Source organism: Canis aureus, chromosome 12 (assembly GCF_053574225.1).
Source record: "Canis aureus isolate CA01 chromosome 12, VMU_Caureus_v.1.0, whole genome shotgun sequence".
NCBI classification, from domain to species: Eukaryota; Metazoa; Chordata; class Mammalia; order Carnivora; family Canidae; genus Canis; species Canis aureus.
Genome location: NC_135622.1, coordinates 5,184,082 through 5,204,680, shown reverse-complemented (window position 1 = coordinate 5,204,680; position 20,599 = coordinate 5,184,082). Strand labels below are relative to the sequence as shown.

Sequence of the window (20,599 nt, the reverse complement as noted above, 5' to 3'; positions counted from 1 at the left end):
TTTACCACAGTCTTGCAAGGGGAGATCCGCCTCTGGAAAATACTTAACCCAAAGTTCCTGACATGTGAGACCACCAGCCCATATGTCTGTCCGTACAATCAGAGGTTGCCAGGTTACAATGGAGGTCGGATAAGAGATGTGGAAGGACAAAGAAATCTCAATTAACATGTTATCCCCTCCCTTAAAAGCCAAGTTCCCCCACAATTATAAAGTCCTTTTTATTAGTCAAAATCACAATCACCTTGATTAAAAGGACGGGACAAGCCATCCTTAGCAGAAAATGATACAGTTTATAGAAAACCTCCCTGCCAGCCCACTCCCACCCCCCAATTAAAAACTAGAAAAAAATCTGCCCTCCTTCCCTGTGTGTCATGGTAGTCTGACTTCTCCAGTGGCATTGCAGCTCTGGAGTGGGTCAAGCTCACCGCAGCACCCTCCACTTCACCTTGGGGAGGGGGGGATGCTGGTGGTCAAGGAGGTTCAAACAGTTCCAGTAATACCAGTTTCCCAAACATGCACTTCCTTCCTTTCCCCCAAGGCCTGGGACAAAGCGGAAAGGTGGATAGAACTAAGCCCCGCCAGGAGGAGAAATTTGAGGAAGGAAAATATAGTTCAAGGAGGGTAGGAGAATTCCAACACACCTCCTCCCTTCCCTGCCCCCTACTCAAAAAAAAAAAAAAAAAAAAAAAAAAAGGCAGTTTGGGGTCTTTATCACACCAAAAATGGTTCCCCTCAGACCTGAGAAAAAGACCAAGATGCCCAGTCTGGGGAGGAGGTACTTGGGAAACTGAGAGCTCGTCTACCCTTGAGCCTCCACTAATTTCATCTCCACAGCAACAGGTAAGCTAGGTCCCTTTCCTTGGCAACCTGCACTGTCCAGAACTGGAGGTGGAGAAATACAGGGCGAGGAGATCAGGAGGGCACCCCAGGCCTAGGGGTTCCCCCCCACGTTCCCTCAGTCCTCGGGTGGGATGCGCAGGGCAGAATACACCATCACCCGACTGTCCTCCTGCCGTCGGCCTGCAGAGGGGAAGGGGGGTGAGTCTTGCGCAGGGTGAGAGCAGAGCACTGACACATGGGGAGTCCTGGACAACAAGGGGGTCCCCAGATGGTGGGGATCAGTAAGATTCAAACCCACCAGTCACTGACTGGCTGAACCCAGGCTGCTCCTGGTAAAGCCTAGAGACTAAAGGTCACCAGTGGACAAAGCAAAACCCTGAAGGTGGTGGGATAGACCGACGAGGAGACAGAATGGTGGGCAATGGACCTGGGCTAGGGCTGGGCTCAGTCATGGGCAGTGGGCAGGCAGGTGGGATCTGTCAGGCGATCAGTCCAGGTAGTCAGTCCTTACACGAGAGGCTGCGTTGGATACTTCGGAAGGAACCTCCAGCTGTGATGAAGGCCCAGAGCCCCATGGAAACAGTGACTGCATAGATGGGCAGCAAGCTGGCCTCATACCAGGGGTTCAGGAATGTCTAGGGATGGGGTTAGAGTAGAAAAGAGGTTAGCTTCTCCCTCTATCTAATCCCAGCATTCTCTTCATGCCTTTGACCCAAACCTCCCCTCGGGTGACTCACTCAAATCCCCCAGTCCTTCCCTTCAAGGCTTCAACATCTTGTGGTTAAGAGGACTTTTGATTTTTCAGCTCCCTCAGAGGTTTCTGCCCCTCCTGTTCACCTCAGGCCATTTGTATTACAGTTTGCCCAATCCATTCAAACTCCTCCCAGAGCATCCCCACAGTAGGTTATACAATTGATGCAGAGGTGAGAGACTTCTAAACACTTACCTGTCTGCCTCCTCCCTAGGCATGTTTGAAAATGTTAAGAAGTAAGAATATATCTCCCCTCCATCCCACTCACCATTAAATTTTTTTTCTCTCTAACTCGGGCCCCTGTCCCAAACTCACCAGTCCTGATGTCAGTAGGTGACTCCCAACCACCAGGCCCAAAGCCCAGTACCGTCTCCTTTCACAGGCATCAAAGAACACAACTCCCCAAAAGGTATGGAGCAGGATAATGGCTGCTGTCAGAAAGGCTGCAGGGAGGGAGATGGGGATGAGATACATCCCTCATCTTCTCCCAGCCTCCTGAGATGTTGAGCCAAAGAAGTCTCCCAGAGAAGGCCAATAAATAAGAGAGGGCCAGGGATGGATGGGGCATGAAGGCAAGACAGAATGCAGACCTTACCTGAAGTCAGGAAGTAATAGGGTGAGTCTCCGTGGATGCCAACCACACCTGGCCCAAGTGCATCAGCCAAAATATTGATAACAGAGAAGACACCACTGATGATACCGAAGGAAAGACCAGAAACTGGGGGGAAGGAGGGTCTCATCAATGTCAGAGATTACTATAGCCTGATTACCAGTGATGCCGCCCCATTCCCAGTCACAATTCCCCCACACCTACTCTCCCTCCAGACCACCTCTCCTTGGAAGTCAGATATGAAGGAAAAGAAGCAGCCACTTAGAACATGTGGGTGTTTTTGACTTCCCCAGGAGAAGGGGGTGTCCAACTCCCTCCTCCAGTCCCTCTCCCTTGGCTCACCATAGGCCATCTGGCGGATGGAGATGGGTGATCTTCCGTCCTCACTCAGCGATGCTAACCCCTCATCTGCCTTCCTGGGGTGGGTGGGGTGAGGTGGGGTAGGGGAAATATGAGGGAGGGCAGAAATGCTCCTTTCCCTCTTAAGTCCTCCCTTAGTGCCTCCTCTTCCAAACCACCACCCAGGGGCTGCCCCACTTCTCATAATGCAGTCCTCTGCCCTTCTCCCCTCTGAACCATCCCATCTTCTTACTTAAGCAGCTTGTAGTAGGCAAAGCGGAACACCTCCTGTAGAAGGACAGAGACCGCAGCACCAAAAATCAGGAGGCCATACTGGAGGCGGGCATCTGACCGGTCGGTCACATGGACCAAGATGAACCAGACCACAGAGGCCAAGAGCAAGGAGACCAGCCAGAAAAATGCCCTGAGGAGAGACAAGGGCAATCAGACAGGCCAGGGTAGGGAGAACCAGAGAAATCAAGGAGGAGAACCAATCAAGGCTGCAGCATGGAAAGTGTAAGTTAGACTTCCGGATGGTCAGGGAGACTGGGAGGAGATAGGCTCGGTGACTCCACTGAGGGAGTCATTTAGGGATCTGAGCGCAGGGGAAGGGCTAGAAATCTGATTAATGAGTCTTTAGAACGATGAAAGTCAGAATGTACGCGCACAGTGGTGAGAGGTGTCCATTCCTGGATCCTCTCTTAGGCCGGCGGAGGTCAGCACACCCCCCTCATAAGTCTTGGCCTTGGGCCTCCTCTGACGTCGCCGGGAGAAGAGGAGGAATCTGTGCGATCCCTGGAAGGCGGAAACCAACTGCGGGAAAAGGCAAATCATCTAGACCCCTGACTCGATCCTTTCCAATCTGCACCTCCGACTGGTCTCCCCCAATTCAGGCTCCCAAGCTCGCCCGGCCCCTTCCGGATCTCTCTCTGGCGCCCTCCCGCGTCTTGTCGACCCCCTTACTCACCCCGCAACCAAGATGATGACGCGAAGAGGGTCCCCAGCCACAGTGATCAAGAAAAGCGCAAAGGCCGGGCCGAAAGCGACGAAAGTGCATCCGAAAAACACTGCGGCCCCCATGGCTGAGCAGCTGGGGGCAGGGTGGAAGCCTAGCCGAGAGGGGTGGAGCGGGGAAGCAGGCCAGCTAGGGAGTCCGCTTGGGGTGGCGGCGCGACCCCGTGAGGGGCGCGGTGCAATGTCACCCCCGGACCCCGGGGAAGGGGAGGGGGACACCCAAACCCCAGATACAAGTCTGCGCGACTTCCTCTACGGAAGCCGAGGAGGGAACAAATCCCGGCCGCAGCCCCATGGCCACCTCCCATCCAATCCCGAAAGCCAATGGCGAGCCGGCGGGGGCGGGGCGGAGGGGGCGTGGCAGTACTACCTGCTGGGAGTTGTAGTCCTTCTGCCCTCCCTAGCCTCGGATCTGGGTTCTGGGAGTGGCTCCAACGGGTCAAAGAAGGGAGCGCATCGGGCCAGGCCGGGGTTTCTGGGTCCCGTTGGACCTTGGCTGCCGTTCCCTTTCGTGATTTTGTGGGGGAAGGGTGGTAGCAATTCTACGTCTTCTTGAAGAGCTGCAGGGGGTGGGGGGCGGGGAAGATCCTGTTGGAACCTCTAAAGGACGAATACACAGAAAGCACAGGATAGAAGGTACAGGGAGATAGGGACGCGTATTGTTCTTACTTGAATGACAGGAAATGAGCTAGAGCTACTGCCTAAGACGTGAAGGTTAGACTTAAAAGTAAGAGCTCTTTCAACAGGCTAGTATAGGAAATATGCACTTCAGCGAGTGTTACCGCTAATGAAGCCTTCATCTGCCATGACTGGAGAGTCAGAGAAACGAGGAGCCTGGACAGAAGTGTTAGGAAAGAGGTTACATGGGATTCGGTGTTAAGATTGAAAGTTAAGACTGTTGGTAAAAAGTAATTCCAGCTATGGAGTTGAAGGAAAATCACACACACACACACACACACACCAGCCAAATCACAGTTCCTTTTAGGTCATACTTCCTCCATTTATTTTCTGAAAATGAACCTCGGTGGTGTCTTTTCCTCAGACTGGGGGAAGGCACAGAGGTTGTGGGTATTACAGTGAGAGGAAATTAAAGTAGGAGAGGAGGGTATTGTAACCTCATTTGGATGGGGGTAGGGTCAGTCTTTAGAGAGGATGTTTAGGTAAAAGAGTACCAGGATGGTGAAGTAAGGAAATCTGGAATACTGTTTTTGAGAGATTAATCAAAGTACCAAAAAACTATAGAAATTGTTCAAAGAGAACCAGCTTCCTTTCCGTCCTGGAAGCAATTTATGACTTAATGCATACAGGCACATCCACACAAGCATTTTACTTTTTTTTCCCCAGGAAATTCTCAAAAGGACCTGGAGGCATAGATTGTATAGATTTACATGGAATATCACCATCACCAAGCAAATCCTCCCCCCAAAAGGTTGAGAGGGTGAAAACATCCTGGTCAGTGCTCAAAACTCCAGTGTGTCTTGCTTCTGAGCCTAGCAGGCCGAGTCAGGGGAAGAAATAGGAGTATAACAAGTCTTCTCATTTCTCCTTTGAGCCATTACCGCAGCATCTTCTGACTGCTAGGAGCAGGCTCCAAATGTGTCTTGTCCGCAAGTGGTTCCACAGGGACTCTCATAGTGCCTGGCTCTTAGTAGACATTAAGTAGATGTTTACTAACTTCCTTTTTAAAAACATAACTATTCTCTTTTTAAAGATTTATTTATGGGATCCCTGGGTGGTGCAGCGGTTTGGCGCCTGCCTTTGGCCCAGGGCGTGATCCTGGAGACCCTGGGTCGAATCCCACGTCAGGCTCCCGGTGCATGGAGCCTGCTTCTCCCTCTGCCTGTGTCTCTGCCTCTCTCTCTCTCTCTCTCTGTGACTATCATAAATAAATTAAAAAAAAATTTAAAGATTTATTTATTTATTCATGAGAGACACATGCACACAGGGAGAGAGAGACAGAGACAAAGACAGAAGGAGAAGCAGGCTCCATGCAGAGACCCCGATTGGGGGGGTGGCAGGGAACAGGGACGGGACATGGGACTCCCGCATGGGATCCTGCCCTGAGCCTACGCTCAACCGCTGAGCCACTCAGGTGTCCCAAAACATAACTATTCTTATTCTCTTACCTGTGAACCCTGAATTGCTTATCAGAGTAGGCCTAGCATATACATTGCTAAATGCTTCTGAGTTGGATTAAATGAAAATGGGAAATATAAAAGCAGAAAGGGTGAGATGAAATCTATCCTTGTGGGCTGGAATGAAGGGAGCATACCAAGTGGCTGAAAGTGGGAGAAGGGGGTGGCATCTACACAGGAAGAGAGGCTGCTTCCTCCCTTCTTCCATCCTGTAACCAGAAAGTAGAGAAAGAAATGAAGTGAGTTCGGTACTTACCAGAAAGGAAATAAACTAGTTTTGGCTGAGAGATTTTTATCAGAAGTAATGCCTCAAGCGCTTTGAGTATCAGACAATGATGTTGACATTGCTCCTGTACTTCATAGTCCAAGACAGGCAGAGGAGAGGGTGGTTTTTTCCGTCTAGAAAAAAATGCTCATCCCTTCCTCAGAACATTTTGACTGTGAAGAAAGCGATTGTAGATAAGCTTCAAGTCTGCTTGGTGGTGGTCAGCTACGAACAGTGAGAAAGAGGGTGAGCTTTTTGTGAGGATTTATAGGACGGAAGGAGGGGAGGAGGGGGGGAGACTCCTGGGTAGGCTGAGGGTTTTTTGTTTTGGTTTGACTCTTTGCTTGTTTGTTTGTTTGTTTGTTTGTTTGTTTTGGTGGTGGCATCGGATCTAATCTGAACTGGATCTAGTCTAGGGCTGGGGGAGCAGAGTGAACACATTCGCATCAAAACCTACTTTGCCTCTCTTAATTTGGGCAGCTTTGGCTGACCAGTAGTAAACTGAAGATCTAGTCGGTCAGCAAGTGGGTGGGGAATTCTACCCCCTGGGAGAAGAGTTGCAGCAGCTTTGGAGGAGGGCGGGAGGCGGGGTAAGTTTGGTAAGAAATGCTGTAATTTCCTTTTTTACTTTCACAGCAATAGTGCAGAATCCGGAATGGATGTCCTCTTCGTAGCCATCCTTGCCGTGCCACTTATCCTGGGTAAGTTTACTTCTTTCCCTGAGCTTTTTTTGGCCAGGTCTTTTATCATAAGTGCGGTGAGAGAAAAGAAAAATGAAGAGAGAGTGAGAGGTGCAATTTAATGGGGAGTGATACACTGATCTGTGCCAGAGTCCAGTATCAGGGCGAGAGGGAGAGATCTGGGAAGTAGAGCCAAGAGAAGGGGAGGAAAGAAGAGACAGCTGACAGCGGATGGAGCCCCAGACACATGGGTGACCTAACAAGAATCACTTCAGCTCTCCATCACTAGTGTTGAACAAGATGGAAAGGGACTACTGACAGGGTGAAGGAGAGAGGTGAGGCTCTTGAAAGGTGGGGCAGTCTGAAAATAGTGAGATAAGCCCGGGGATCTCCTTTCCCAGAAGGTTGGAGAAAAACCATCATATTAGTAAGGAAACAGAAATGGGGGGTGGCCTTTAGAGTAGTGGAGGACTGGCTTCCCTCTGGGAGAGAGTCCCAAAAGTAGCTTGGCTCCTTCCCTCCTTTGTTCCCAGTCTGCCAGGTACTCTCATTGTTTCCTTTTCCTCCAGATGTGTGTGTCATTGCCTGGGGTTTGGGGAGAGCATTCAAGGAGCTTACGGATGTGTTTATAAGGAGGCCTGGAGTCCTTGATCTAATCATGTCAAAGCCACATATTTTTAGTCCTGGGAAGGAAGAAAAACTAATGTAGATGGGTCATTTGGTCCAGCTGACTCATTTTGAGAGAGCGGATGTTAAGTGGCTTCTTCAGGGTTATTCTGCTAGTTAGCAGTGGATCCGGAACTAAAGTCTAAAATCCTAAGGATGTGTTTGTGTTGGGTGCGAGAGCCACTGAGAAGAGAAATCAATACAATCTGTGGAATGCTAGAGAGGTGATTTGGAGTTCTTCATTTCTGGCATCTCTGCTTATTAACTTTAGCTCTCATTTTGAGTTTACAGAATGTGAAGGGACCCGTTTTCTCTCTAGGAGTTCCTGAATTGAAAGGGCATGGAATAACAGGCCTCATCACAGATACGGAGCTCCAAAGACTGAGAAGGGTTTAGAGGTACACGGGCAGTGAGATAGTAAGACCCTTGGAGGGGAGGCAGAGAGAAAAGAAATTGATAGAGCTGAGGTCAACTTCAGGTGTCCTCTTGCTAAGGAGTTCCAAATACCCCTTGACTTCTAGTCCTTGTCCCCGCAGGACAAGAATATGAGGATGGAGAAGGACTAGAAGAGGATGATTATTATCAGGTGGTCTATTATTATACAGTCACCCCCAATTATGGTATGTATAAGGCTCTGACCCAGAACAGGATGGGCAGAGGTTTGGGGGATACTTAGTTCAGAGACTTTCCCTTTCTCTATGCAATTGCAACAACTAAATCAGAGAGAAATTTGGCTATGAGCAAAGAGCTTTTCAAGGCTCATGATGTTATTTCTCAAGCTAGTGATTTTCAATTCTCTGGAAACTGGTTGAAACAATTTGAAGATTTTCATATTTGTAAACTATTTTAGCTATCAGGTTGAATATATAAATGCAGAAAATATAAATGCAAATACATTTACAAACATATTTTTAAAGATTATTTATTTGGGAGAAAAAGCAGAGCAAGAACATGAGTGGGGGGAGAGGGGAAGAGGGAAGGGGAGAAGCAGATTCCCCAGTCAGCAGGGAGCTGGATGTGGTACCTGATCCCAGGACCTCAGGATCATGACCTGAGCCAAGGGCAGATGCTTAACCTACTGAGCCACCCAGGTGCCTCTTTAACATTAAAGTTCATTAGAATTAGATTACACCAGTAGATTTTACAACTTGAGCAAGTTAAAGGTATCCTGAGCAATTTCTTCCTCTCTCCATTTCTAGACCTACTGCTACCTTTTTCATTTGTCATTACTATTTTTTTTTCTCCTTCCCAGATGACTTTGGTGCAAATTTCACTGTTGATTACTCCATGTTTGAATCTGAGGACAGACTGGTGAGCAACCTCTACATCTAAGCGGGTCAAGATAGGTAACAGTTAAAAGGAAACTGGGCAATGTTGAAATGTAAATGATTAGCAGAAATAAAAATCAATTAGGTGAAATGAAACTGGGAAGTAGGCCCAAAGCAGCTTTGTTAACCACAGCTGAGGAAAAGAATAAAGCCAGAACTCAGTAGGTTTGCTAAGACATTGAGAGGGAGGGGCAGTCCTGGAGTCAAGGGAATTGGTGAATGGGATGGGTACATAATCCATGCAAACATAAAGTAGGGAGGATTCCTGAGTTTAGGTTTTGGGGGGTGGGGGTGCAGGAGAGAGGGACTCTAAATAATCTCTGAGGATGTTGGATGGAAGCAATGATAACTCTGTGTTTCTTGATCCTACTGAGGGCAGAACAGGTTGGATAAAGAGGTAAGGGAAGCAGCAGAGACTACCATTAGTCATGAAACAGAAGGTGCAGACCCTCAGAAGCCTGAAACATTGAAACCAATGACAGTGGAACCAGTGAGTGGATTGGGGATGGTGGGGTGGGTAGTGGGGTGGGGGATCCCAGGGCTGGAGACAGAACAGAGGGAGGCTTCGGTGGAAGAAGGAACCAGATAACTAATACAGCAATGCAGGTGTCCAGCTCAGCTGAGCAATCATACCTTTGAGTTTTTTTTTTCTTTGAGATTTTTTTTTAAAGTTTTATTTATTTATTTATTTGAGAGAGAGAAAGAGAGAGAGACAGAGCAGGGGAAGGGCAGAGGGAGCAGGAAAGAGAGAATCCTCAAGCAGATTCCCCACTGAGTGTGGAGCCTGACATGAGGCTAGATCCCAGAACCCTGAGATCTGAGTTGAAACCAAGAGCCTGCCACTTAACTGACTGGCCCACCCAGGAGCCCCTCCATTGAGATTTAATACTAACCTTGTGTTCAGAAACCTGGGAAGATTTGGTGCAGTTAAATTTCAGTTCAATAATACTGAAATGTGGGATCCCTGGGTGGCGCAGCGGTTTGGCGCCTGCCTTTGGCCCAGGGCGTGATCCTGGAGACCCGGGATCGAATCCCACATCGGGCTTCCGGTGCATGGAGCCTGCTTCTCCCTCTGCCTATGTCTCTGCCTCTCTCTTTCTCTCTCTGTGACTATCATAAATAAATAAAAATTAAAAAAAATAATAATAATACTTAAATGTTTATGTAACCTATGACTAAAGCTGTGAAGGATGCTGATGATGATGAAGAAGAAATCTATGATGTTGTTATTGCCCTCAAAGTATGTATAAAACTCACTTACAAAACAGAACAACTGCTTCTCCCTCTGCCTGTGTCTCTGCCTCTCTCTCTCTCTCTGTGACTATCATAAATAAATAAAAATTAAAAAAAAATTTTTTTTTAAAATTGGGATCCCTGGGTGGCACAGCGGTTTGGCGCCTGCCTTTGGCCCAGGGCGTGATCCTGGAGACCCGGGATCGAATCCCACGTCGGGCTCCCGGTGCATGGAGCCTGCTTCTCCCTCTGCCTGTGTCTCTGCCTCTCTCCCTCTCTCTGTGACTATCATAAATAAATAAAAATTTAAAAAAAATTTACAAAACAGAACAAAATGAAAAAGGTTCATAACAATGTTCAGTTACATATAAATTGAGAGCATATGACATAGGCAAGTTTTTAGTCAGTGGAAGGACGGAGATCAGTATACGCTGGAGTTGCATGGGAGACTTTTAGGTGACTGTGTTTGAGATACACTTTGAAAGATAGGTGAGCTTTTGATTGGTAGTAAGTTATGAACATATGAAAATAATTAGAAGAAAGAATGGAAGTTGAAAGAGCTGCATTGGTGAGGAGATGGAACAAGCATGGCCTGTTTAGTGGATAGGATATGATTGAAGGAGAAGGTAGATGGGAAAGAACAGTGGGAAATTAAGAAAAAAATTAAAATCTACAAGGCTCTTAATATTTGCTTGGTAATTTCACATAGGTAAGGGAAAATAGGGCTGAATTACAAGAGAATCTGAAATGTCGGGCTAAAGACTGGACATATAAGCAATCGGGAGCCTAGTAAATTCTCCAGTGTGGTAAAGATACAGTGAAAGTGGTAATTTAGAAGAACTATTTGGTTGTATGCAAGATGCAATGAAGTGGAGAGAGATGCATGAGACTTATATCATTCCAGAAACAACCATTAAAGGCTTGGACTAGTGAAGTAGCGTTTTGAATGGAGAGGAGAAAAATAAGAAAGATTTTGAGTGCCTGGGTGGCCCAATGGTTGAGCCTTTGGCTCAGGTTGTGATCCCGGGGTATTGGGATTGAGTCTCACATCTCTGCCTCTCTCTGAGTTTCTCATGAATAAATAAATAAAATCTTAAAAAAAAAAAAAAAAGATTTTGAAGAAATGCAGCGGGCAATAAATGAGGAGAGATTTGAAATAACTTACACATTTGAATATGGACGTCTGGGTAAATGGCTGACCAAAATGGGAACTGTGGAAGGTCAGAGCAGTTTAGGACTGAAGTTATAATTTAGGTATTGGCCAAGCTGAATTTATGGTGACAACCCTATGAGGGTGTCCTAAAGGTAGCTGAACTCGATCAGAGCTACAGTTCGAAGTGCAAAGTCACAGTTACAAAAGTAGACAAGCTCAGTAGAGCCAGTACACAGAAGACCAAAAGGCCAATGACTGTGCCTGTACTTAGAAGAAGGAGGAGGAAGAGGAATAAATCAAGAAAATGGAGAATTGTTTGAAGAGGTTGGCAAATAGGCAAGTCTGTATTATAGAATCTAGAAGATGAAGTTTAATATAATCAATAAGCTACCAAGAGGCCAAAGAAAAGGAGGTCATTGGTAGCTCCAAAGAAAGAAGTTTTAATTGAGTTGAGCAAAAGGTAGGTTTTTGTGGAATTAGAGAGGAAGTACATTGGTTTTTTGTTGTTGTTGTTTGTTTTTGTTTTTTAAAGATTTTATTTATTCATGAGAGACACAGAGAAAGAGAGAGGCAGAGACAGAAGCAGGCTCCCCACAAGGAACCTGATGCCCACAAGGAACCTGATGCCGGACTCAATCCAGGATCCCTGGATCAGGGCCCTAGCCGAAGGCAGACGCTCAACCGCTGAGCCATCCAGGCGTCCCAGGAAGTACCTTCTTAAGAAGGGAGGGAAAGTATAGACCAATCGCTTGAGGAATCTGGTAATGAAAAAAAGAGAAGCAACAGCCAGAAAGGGCAACAGGACCAAAGGGTAGCCTGAATATAGTTGAAAACAGAGGAGAGGAGTCGGTAGGAATGGAAAGTTGGTGCTTGATGACAAGGACAGGCAAATATTTTAAGGTATATAGTAGGCTACATTTAAATTGTAAACTCTTTGAAGAAAGGAGCCATGTCTTAGTCACATTTCTATCCTGCTGTAGCACCTAGCACAGTGACTAAGCATATTGTCATGCACATAACAGATAAAAAATACACATCAGTGAATTGTGTTGAGCCTCCCTGGTATGGTCAGGAGGCTGAAAGGCACAGAGGAAGGAATTCCTCATAGTTATGGGGAGGAGAGCTGTATCTTTCTGTAAACTCAGAAGAAAGGAAGACTGAGGTTGGTGTCAAAAGATGGCCATCCTTCCACAGGGGGAGGAGGGATGGTAGGAAGGATGACACTGCCCTACCATGGGGGGATGTCTGTATTTTAGCAGAGTCCAGATCTGAACGATGCTGTATCCAGTCTGCAGAGTCCTGTTCCCCTCCTCCTGTCCTGGGCCCTCGTTCAGGGGGGGATGTATTTCATGTAGAAGGTGAGAGTGCAGCCACTGGCCTTGGGGAAGTCAGTGAAGTCATTTTTTACAAATATCTCTGGCTAATGTTTCCAGCCTGGTCAAGTCTCAGCTGCTTGAAGGATGAGGGATCCCACTTAGAATGATCTTATCTAATTTTAAGGTTTAGGAGATGTTGAGGCAAAGACTTTTTGAACAAGAGTCATTACTTTTTCTGAACTGGGAGGACTTCAGGACCTCCGGCAGTAGAAGCAGACCTCCCCATTTCCAGTCTGCCTTGAAGAATCAAAGCTGGTTCCAGCCTGGAGGTGGCTTAAGATATGGCAGTTGCCAGAGGGCATAATGGGAGGAGCCCTACAACTTGGCAAAGTCAAGAGCCAAAGTTCAGAGGCAGAAGGGGTGGTGGTTGGTTCCCTAAAGTAGAGGAGAGATGGTGGAGGCAAGGAGGGGAGAGAAGCCTGTGCTATAGGAATTTTAAAACTGGGATTCTAAATAACTATGGAGAGTGGTGAAGAAATTTATCAGAGGAAGGACTGAGGAGGGGGAGGGGACACATCTTCCAGGAGATCTCATGGGGGAAATCTAGCCCAGAATATGAAATCTGGGGAGTTTTCACAGAGGCTGGGGGGGGGGGGGGGCGGGGGGGCTTCAGGGACTTCCTAAGCCACCTGAGCCTGGTGTTTTTCCCTTTCTTTGCTTTTTTTAGGACAAAGAAGCCTGCTACAACTCTTTGGATGGGGATTTGGGAAGAGGAAATTGGAAGATAAATAAATGAAATAATTTGGCTACTCTACTCCTTCATGAGGGTCTGTTCTAATCTCACAACACTAAAGAGAGCACCAGGATATGGGGATAGGAAGGGTAGATTAGAAAGAGAGTGAGATAGGGGATCCCTGGGTGGCTCAGTGGTTTAACGCCCCTGCCTTTGGCTCAGGGCTTGATCCTGGAGTCCTGGGATTGAGTCCCGGGCTCTCTGCATGGGGCCTGCTTCTCCCTCTGCCTGTGAATCTGCCTCTTTGTCTCTCATGAATAAGTAAATAAAATCTTTAAAAAAGGGGGGGGGGAGTGAGATAGCAGTAGAATTAGAGGGAATAATTAGGACTGTGAATAAACCTGAAATGTGAAGAATGGAGTTGAGCACCAACAGACAGTTAATTTCATCTAATGCTATTACTTTATTACACATGTTGAGACCGCGTGTTTGGGAAAAGAGAGTTGAGGTTTATGTAGAACACTTTTTTCTTTTTATAAAATAAGCACATTGTTAAACATATGTAAAATATTAAAAACTACTTAGAATAGATTTTAAAAATCACACCCTCCTCCACTTACACCCCCAACCCCCAACAATGTGCCTTTTCCAGCTCGTAATTAGGGCAGGCAGGGACACACTTTAATTCTTTCTCCGTCCTCGAGACCCTAATCAGAACGGGGCTGCCCCCTTGCGGTCTCCTCGGTGTCACAGCGTCAATCGGCCTGTCGTCCCTGAGCCCCCGTCCCCTTCGCGGCATTGTACTTCCAGGCCTGCGAGGAGCACCAAGTAGTAAATTCCAGACTTGGTCAACTACGGACGCGCACCTTCCCTCCTTCCGAGCCTTTCGAATCTTCTCCAGGGAACACGTAAAGAAATGAAGCCGGACAAAGGTTTAATCTAGGAAATCAGGAACCTACGCGGGCTTCTCCGTTCCCTGCGCAGGGCCAGAGAAGCCCGCATAGGCAAGTCAGGGACGAGCGAGCTGGGCTTTGACCTCTGGAGTCGTGGCTGGCTGGTATCCGAGCTGGTAACGTGCGCGGCGGGTTATGTAAGGAAAGGGCCGGAGGAGCCACCCCCGTGGGAGTGCGCGAGAGGACGCGGTGTTCTCGGCGGCAGTTCCCACCCTCCCACCCTGCAGGGCAGGAGGCAGCCAGCCTGGAGGAGGCAGAGGCGGAGACGGTGAAGCGCGGACCTGCGGGTCACGAGGGCCCCGGGGGCGGCCGAGAGACGAGAGGACACACAGGGGCGTCCATCCGTTCTCTCGCACGTTGCACGCCCAAGTCGCCGATGGCTTCCACGTGCGGCCCTCGTGAGAGGAGGCGCTCAACCGGGAGGGGGGACGGGACCGGAGGGGGGGTGGATCTGCTACTGAGGGGGAGCCGGAGTCCTACTCCCACATCCCAACACGCGCGCCTCCCAGCACACAACCAGTCTGCACACAGTAACTGCACGTCTCCTGCCCACCACCATCCTATTTAAGGCCACGGGCTCCGCCCTTTCCACTCTTTCCATCCTCCTCCTTTTCTCCTCACCGGGTCCTTCTTGCGAGCCGCATGTAGGGGCGGGGCACGGAATGCTTCCCTTCCAGCCAATCGTCATCTAGCTGTGTCTCTATTGGCCGAGCCCCTGGAGGCTGTAGCAAATGGGATGCGAACTTGGATAACATGCGTCACGCGCCGCCGACTAGCCAACCAATGAGGCCGCGAGGTCTGTGTACGCAGGGGGAAGGCACGTGCCCGGCCGCACGTGTCTGGGAGGGGGGAAGGGGCGGGACCAGTCGGGGAGAGGCAGAGGTGGGCAGCCCCGACCCGCAGAGTTGGAGAAGGAGCGGGAGACAGCCAGGTGGCGGACCGGTACAGGTGCGGGGGCTGGTGGGCTGAGGGAGCGTTCCGCGCCTGAGGATCAGACCCGAGGGAGTAGGTTTCGGGACCGAAAGCGGAGCTTGGTATTGGGAGGAATAGCCTCACGTGGCAGGCGCGACTGTGGAGGGTCCCGGCGCTGGGATACGGTTCAGAGATTGGGAAGGGGCGTGGGGTTACCGTGGGGTTACCGTGGGGAGCGTTCCCTACAGGGTCACTAGGTGGGCTCACCGGTAGCCCTCGCTGCGGGGGTCAGGCTGGGAGCAGATCTGGTGAACAACTGTCGGGGGAAGGTGTCAAGTCAGGTAATTTACTCTGAACGGAGGGGAGGAAAGGACAGTCTTGTGTCAGATAAAGAAGCTGCCTGCGGAGGCCAGAGGGGCAGTCCAGGTTCTTAGCTGAGCGGGGCAGGCAGAGGAGGTGACTTTTTCTATTTTCTCGGAGACATGTAATGCTGGGGAGGAGAGAGGAGATATTATCCAGTACACCCCAATCCCCCAGTCTATTTTCTAATTTTCAGATGATGGTTACAGATTCCTGGCTTTGCTCTTCACTTGCAGGTTCTGATCTTTGGGTACTCCGGGAGTTGTTCAGCCCCTGCTTCTGAACCTATGGATTCTCCAGCTAGCGATTACTCCTGTTCTTCCTACTCTCTGTCTTCCTGTCTTTCCACCTCCCCAGTGAACAGTGACTTTGGCCTCCCGTCAGATAGTGAGGGGGAGGACAAGGGGGCCCATGGCCCCAGGTCAGATCCTGCTGGGCAGAGGGGAGGTTCTCGGCCCAGCCCGGGGCCTATCCGCTGCAGGCAACGAACCAAGGTTTCCAGCAACCAACATACAGCATCTCACCTGGAACAGCGGGGCTTGGCCTCTCCTATGGTGGGATCTGGGGTCAAAAAATCAAGAGATGGTGAATTACAGACCAACGTAAACATCCAAGGTTGTACCACAGAAGGAGACCTGCTCTTTGCTCAGAAGGTAAGAAAAGGCAGGGGAAAGGAGACAATACTCGAATGGCTTAGCACCCAGCTGATGAGTAAGGACCCTATGAAGACAGTGTTGTTTTTGGGCTGTGGAGGTGGGGAAGAACAGTACTGTGTGGACAATTCTGTGAGTCCTCTCATAGCCTTTGTCCGGTTTTCCTACAGTGTAAAGAGCTCCAAGGATTTATCCGTCCTCTCACAGACCTACTGAATGGGCTGAAGATGGGTCGATTTGAGAGAGGTGATTATCTAATAAGTTGCACTTATTTGGGCTAGATTAATCTCTGTCTTTCTCTCAATGTTTTAAATGTGTTATTTCTCTTAAATCTTTGTAGCCTACATTATTCCTTTTGTGCTTCTGTGATTTAATTTATTTAGCTGAATCTATTTTAACCCTGTTTTGTCCTTCCTTTACCTGACGAAATTCTTGAATCTCAACCTTTGATGTTTTTCTCTCTCCCTAATCCCAGGATTGAGCAGTTTCCAGCAGAGTGTGGCAATGGACAGAATCCAGCGTATTGTAGGTATTTTGCAGAAGCCACAAATGGGGTAAGTTCCCCCCTGGTACTTTCCTCAGTACTTGATAAAAAAGGAGATATCTACAATCCTGTTTTGTTGCTTTTTTCACACTTAATGGCTTTTTAAAGAAAAAAAATTTTTTTCCACAGGGAGCGTTATCTAGGAACCTTGCTACAGGTAGAAGGGATGTTAAAGACTTGGTTTCCTCATATAGCTGCCCAGAAGTCATCATTGAGTAGTAGCAGGCACCAGCTGACCAAGGTAAGAACATACAAACCTGAGGGAGAAATGGGGTAATGAGGAAATGAAGTGTACATGCAGAAATCCTTCTGTTTTCTTCTGAGTCTTTTCATCTTTTTCAAAACAGGTTTCTTTTCAGGGGAGGAAATGCCTAACCTTCCTCATTTTTTTTTTTAAGATTTTGTTTATTTATTCATGAGAGACACACAGAGGCAGAGACAGGCAGAGGGAGAAGCAGGCTCCTCACAGGGAACCGGATGTGGGACTCAATCCTGGGACTCTGGGATCACGTCCTGAACCAAAGGCAGACACCCAACTGCTGAGCCACCCAGGCGTCCCCTAACCTTCCTCATTGTCTTGATTCGTGTATGATTTTTGTTCTATTTTGTTCTTTAAAAATTTTTATTCATTTATTTATTCATGAGAGACACACAGAGAGAGAGAGAGAGAGAGAGAGAGAGGCACAGACACAGGCAGAGGGAGAAGCAGGCTCCATGCAGGGAGCCTGACATGGGACTCAATCCTGACACTCCCGGATCACACCCTGGGCTGAAGGCAGGCACTAAACCCCTGAGCCACCCAGGCGTCCCCATTCTATTTTGTTCTGATCACTACTAAGAACTCCATGAAATTTAACCCTATCCCTCATGTTGTAGCTTATCTGCTTTCTGCATAGATACAGAAGGCTTTTTTACCTGAACAAATGAGTCATGCAGGAAGAGTCCTTAGCTTTCCTCTACAACTCCTTTTTCCTCTGTTGCCATAAAACTTTTTCCTTTTCCCTCTTTTTACTCCTACCCAAGCATCCTTGTACCAAATCCTCTGAAAGTGTGGGTTTCAAGAGGGAGGGGAGGAGGGCACCCATAGGACACCCATGGAAGGAGTGTTGGATAGATTCTTAGACCTAATGTGGAAGTGACCTATTTTCCATGCCTTCAAATAATAGGGTATTTATGAGGGTACTCAAATGATGGGGAGGGTAAAGTTTTCTATAGATAATGGATAGCCCTTCTTATTTTCAGTCAACCACAGTTATTATTGGTGTGGGAATAACTCATTTAAACATAAGCAGGAGGATTTTGCCTATATTAATTTACGTTTCTTAAGAAACTCAACAAAGGGAAATTAGAATTTGAAATACAGAAATTGAATAAATAAATAAATAAATAAATAAATAAATAAATAAATAAATAAATAAAATGCAGAAACTGGGAAATGATGATCCCAGTTAAAAACAGACTTTTAAAAAAGTTCTAAAAAGTAAAATAAAATAAAATAAAATAAAAATAAATAAAATAAAATAAAAAAGTTCTAAAATGAATTGTTTTATAAATAGTGAGAACCTATGGGACTGTTTGTTTTATTTTGCCTCTCTGGATGTCCAGTGCCTAACTTAGTGTGTGGTACACAATTGGCCTTCAAGTATTTGTTAAGTAAATGAAAGTATAATTAGGCTACTAAAAGTTTTATTTGATCTTGGCCTGGCAGGAAATGATCTGTTGCATAAGACTAGGTATGTTTGCATTGCAAACAGAGTCCCCAAGGAAAGAGAGAGAGAGAGAGAGAGACAGGCAGAGGGAGAAGCAGGCTCCATGCAAGGAGCCCGATGGATGTGGGACTCGATCCTGGATCTCCAGGATCACACCCCAGGCTGCAGGCGGCGCTAAACCGCTGCGCCACCAGGGCTGCCCAGAAAGAAAAGTTTTAAGCAACCAAGTGGAGTTAACCTGAAAGCTCTCTCACATATTTTTTTTCTCTCATCTCCCCCTTCTAGCATTTTCCAAGCCCCCACAGTTACTCAGCTGCTTCTTCTCCTGCACCTCCCCTGGAAAAGATGGACAAGACACAGTTAGGACATCTACTGCTTAAACCAAAGCAGCCTTGGCACCTCACTGAATGGCCAACTATGCACCTTACTTGGATCCACACCACTCCAATCTGCAACCCCCCCCTCAGTTCCCCAGGTACCATTTCCTTTAGCCATGGTCCTTTAGGCACTGGAGCCAGCATTGGTGTCATCCTTTTTGTCCAGCATGGAATGCAGCCTTTCACCCACTCTGCCCCAACCACTCCAGTTCCGCCCACCACAGCGTCTCCTGTCATCCCTGTTGATCCTAAGAAACTCTCTAGAGAGGGACCTCATTGCCACAGTTTGCCAGCAACTCTGCCATCAGACTGGAGCTGTACCCTGTCTGGCCCTGGTCTACCCACTATGGCCAGAGAGATGACCATGGGACATCTAGAGCAAATGAGAAGCCATCCTCCAGTTGCTCCTGAGGTCCATTCTCTCAACCCCTAATCCAGGACTTGAGACTGTGGTTTCTAATTTGTGTAAATGTATGTCTCTCATATATATTTTTTACTTTTCATGTGTACATTTGTGTTGAGGGAAGAGAAGTCCTTTTTGATTAAAGAAATTTTATACCTGAACAGTTTGTTGGTTGGAGGAAATTGAAACCTTCTGCTTCAAATACCAATATTGGGCTTCTCAGCCGCAGAAAAGACAAAGGGGATAAGAATATTTGTGAAAGTAATCTCCAGCAAGTTAGAAGTCTGGATGGGATGACAGAAGTCCTGTGAAGAGGAAATGGGACTCTGCTGCTGGCTTCCTAGGGACTACCCTTGGGATGGTTACAGGGTTCAGAATTGGGCTTACGTTTTCATTTAGTTTCAGAGACTAATACCTTTCCCTTTGTGTCTCTCACTTTTGTAATCTTCCAGCTGGCCCAGACTAGCAGGTTTTTTCTGCTCTGGGATAGCTCTTTGCTTTGATGGGAGCTGTTGATGCTCGTGGATAAATACATATGTAATCTACTGCAGCCAGAGGAGGAATAGAAGAGCCAGAACAGCCACTGTGGTGGCCAGTTTTGAAGAGGAAGGGGTGCACTAGAACTGTCAGAGTAGGAAGTCTCCTCAGACACTGGGCCACATGTTCATTCAGAAAGCTGCAGGAGGGGCGCCAGGGTGGGTGGCCTAGTCCGTTAGGCTTAAGCCTCAGACTCTTGATTTTGGGTCAGGTCATGATCTCAGGGTCGTAAGATCAAACCCCATGCTGGTCACAGAGCCTACTTGAGATTCTCTCTCTCTCTCTGCCCCTCCCCAAGTAAAATAAATAAATAAATCTTAAAACAACAACAAAGAAAAAAACCTGCAGCTGCTAAACCTATGCAAGACTAAGGAAAGCTACCCAGTGCTATCATGAGGCAAACATGAAAGTCAGTGAATTTATCTAATACCCTTCTCTGTTTATTACTCTAACTCATATATCCCAGTTTCCACCAAAACCATGTCTTCTCCCATCCTAAGCCTTGGCAGTGTATCAGACCACTTGGTCATTTTAGTTATTGTTTATTGGCTACTTAGCATATTTCTCACAGCTAGTTATACATCTTTACCCTATTTCCCAAGTACTCTGTTCTCAGGGAATAATTATCTCTTGATTTCAGAGAGAAAATGACCTCTTTTCTTTTTTTAAGGTTTTATTTATTTATTTGAGAGAGAGAGAGCACATGAGCAGAGAGAGGGGCAGAAGGAGAGAGAGAAGCAGACTCACCACTGAGCAGGGAGCCCAGAATCAGGACTCGATCCCTGGACCCTGAGATCATGACCTGAGCTGAAAGGCACTTAACCGACTTAGCCACCCAGGCACATGACCTCCTTTCTAAGGCAAACCTCTCCATTTGTGCTCTTGATTACCTTTCTCCTCTGGAACTTTTACTGTATCACTTATCACTTGTAACTTCACGTTGTTCTTGAATTGTTTATTTATTTATGTCTCCTACAAGTAGTATTTATTCCTCCCACAAGTTTGGATCAGGTCTCCCCCTTCTGGAAAACATCTCTTAAGTCTGTCCTTTTTTGTCATCTTCATATTTTTAACAGTCTAATCTTTCT

At 47.4% G+C, this 20,599-nt stretch overlaps 4 protein-coding genes across 10 annotated transcripts in view; 2 read left to right on the top strand and 2 right to left on the bottom strand.

Moving 5' to 3' along the window:
- The window catches only part of LOC144280412 (uncharacterized), a 204,584-nt gene that overhangs the window by 103,883 nt on the left and 80,102 nt on the right, over nucleotides 1–20,599 (bottom strand). The gene's annotated exons all lie outside the window — the stretch shown is intronic.
- On the bottom strand, nucleotides 205–3,832 carry APH1A (aph-1A gamma-secretase subunit). The gene is made up of 7 exons (XM_077842420.1): nucleotides 3,508–3,832; nucleotides 2,794–2,964; nucleotides 2,544–2,617; nucleotides 2,187–2,309; nucleotides 1,907–2,034; nucleotides 1,352–1,475; nucleotides 205–1,020 (listed from the first exon to the last, which is right to left on the bottom strand). The coding sequence occupies exons 1-7, from the start codon at nucleotides 3,618–3,620 to the stop codon at nucleotides 956–958; spliced, it is 798 nt and encodes a 265-aa protein (XP_077698546.1). The 5' UTR covers nucleotides 3,621–3,832; the 3' UTR covers nucleotides 205–955.
- On the top strand, nucleotides 3,644–12,264 carry C12H1orf54 (chromosome 12 C1orf54 homolog). 3 transcript variants are annotated; one of them, XM_077842422.1, is made up of 7 exons: nucleotides 3,644–4,190; nucleotides 6,118–6,200; nucleotides 6,591–6,655; nucleotides 7,837–7,886; nucleotides 8,553–8,611; nucleotides 9,013–9,118; nucleotides 11,547–12,264. In XM_077842422.1, exons 3-7 carry the CDS (start codon nucleotides 6,610–6,612, stop codon nucleotides 11,700–11,702), a joined length of 417 nt encoding a protein of 138 aa, XP_077698548.1. In that variant the 5' UTR covers nucleotides 3,644–4,190; nucleotides 6,118–6,200; nucleotides 6,591–6,609; the 3' UTR covers nucleotides 11,703–12,264. The 3 variants fall into 3 exon arrangements, with proteins under 3 accessions (XP_077698548.1, XP_077698549.1, XP_077698547.1); XM_077842421.1 differs by having other exon boundaries at nucleotides 3,991–4,190; nucleotides 7,837–7,920; nucleotides 9,008–9,118; XM_077842423.1 differs by lacking the exon at nucleotides 7,837–7,886 and having other exon boundaries at nucleotides 3,955–4,190; nucleotides 9,008–9,118.
- On the top strand, nucleotides 14,471–19,135 carry CIART (circadian associated repressor of transcription). Of its 3 annotated transcripts, none has more exons than XM_077842407.1 (6): nucleotides 14,471–14,812; nucleotides 15,525–15,941; nucleotides 16,112–16,187; nucleotides 16,417–16,495; nucleotides 16,615–16,726; nucleotides 18,480–19,135. In XM_077842407.1, the coding sequence occupies exons 2-6, from the start codon at nucleotides 15,576–15,578 to the stop codon at nucleotides 19,002–19,004; spliced, it is 1,158 nt and encodes a 385-aa protein (XP_077698533.1). In that variant the 5' UTR covers nucleotides 14,471–14,812; nucleotides 15,525–15,575; the 3' UTR covers nucleotides 19,005–19,135. The 3 variants fall into 3 exon arrangements, with proteins under 3 accessions (XP_077698533.1, XP_077698532.1, XP_077698534.1); XM_077842406.1 differs by lacking the exon at nucleotides 14,471–14,812 and adding an exon at nucleotides 14,833–14,964; XM_077842408.1 differs by lacking the exon at nucleotides 14,471–14,812 and adding an exon at nucleotides 14,990–15,269.

Bases quoted from the DNA above. Each gene is read 5' to 3' on its own strand.
- CIART (XM_077842407.1), top strand. From the start codon at position 15,576: ATGGATTCTCCAGCTAGCGATTACTCCTGTTCTTCCTACTCTCTGTCT. The intron at 15,942-16,111 runs GTAAGAAAAGGC...GTTTTCCTACAG, and splicing joins ACCTGCTCTTTGCTCAGAAG to TGTAAAGAGCTCCAAGGATT. The intron at 16,496-16,614 runs GTAAGTTCCCCC...TTTTTTCCACAG, and splicing joins TTGCAGAAGCCACAAATGGG to GGAGCGTTATCTAGGAACCT.
- C12H1orf54 (XM_077842421.1), top strand. From the start codon at position 6,610: ATGGATGTCCTCTTCGTAGCCATCCTTGCCGTGCCACTTATCCTGG. The intron at 7,921-8,552 runs GTATGTATAAGG...TCTCCTTCCCAG, and splicing joins TACAGTCACCCCCAATTATG to ATGACTTTGGTGCAAATTTC. The intron at 8,612-9,007 runs GTGAGCAACCTC...TACTGAGGGCAG, and splicing joins TTGAATCTGAGGACAGACTG to AACAGGTTGGATAAAGAGGT.
- APH1A (XM_077842420.1), bottom strand. From the start codon at position 3,620: ATGGGGGCCGCAGTGTTTTTCGGATGCACTTTCGTCGCTTTCGGCCCG. The intron at 2,310-2,543 runs GTGAGCCAAGGG...CCTTCCCCCCAG, and splicing joins CATCCGCCAGATGGCCTATG to TTTCTGGTCTTTCCTTCGGT. The intron at 1,021-1,351 runs GTAAGGACTGAC...TCCCCTCTGCAG, and splicing joins TATCCAACGCAGCCTCTCGT to GCCGACGGCAGGAGGACAGT.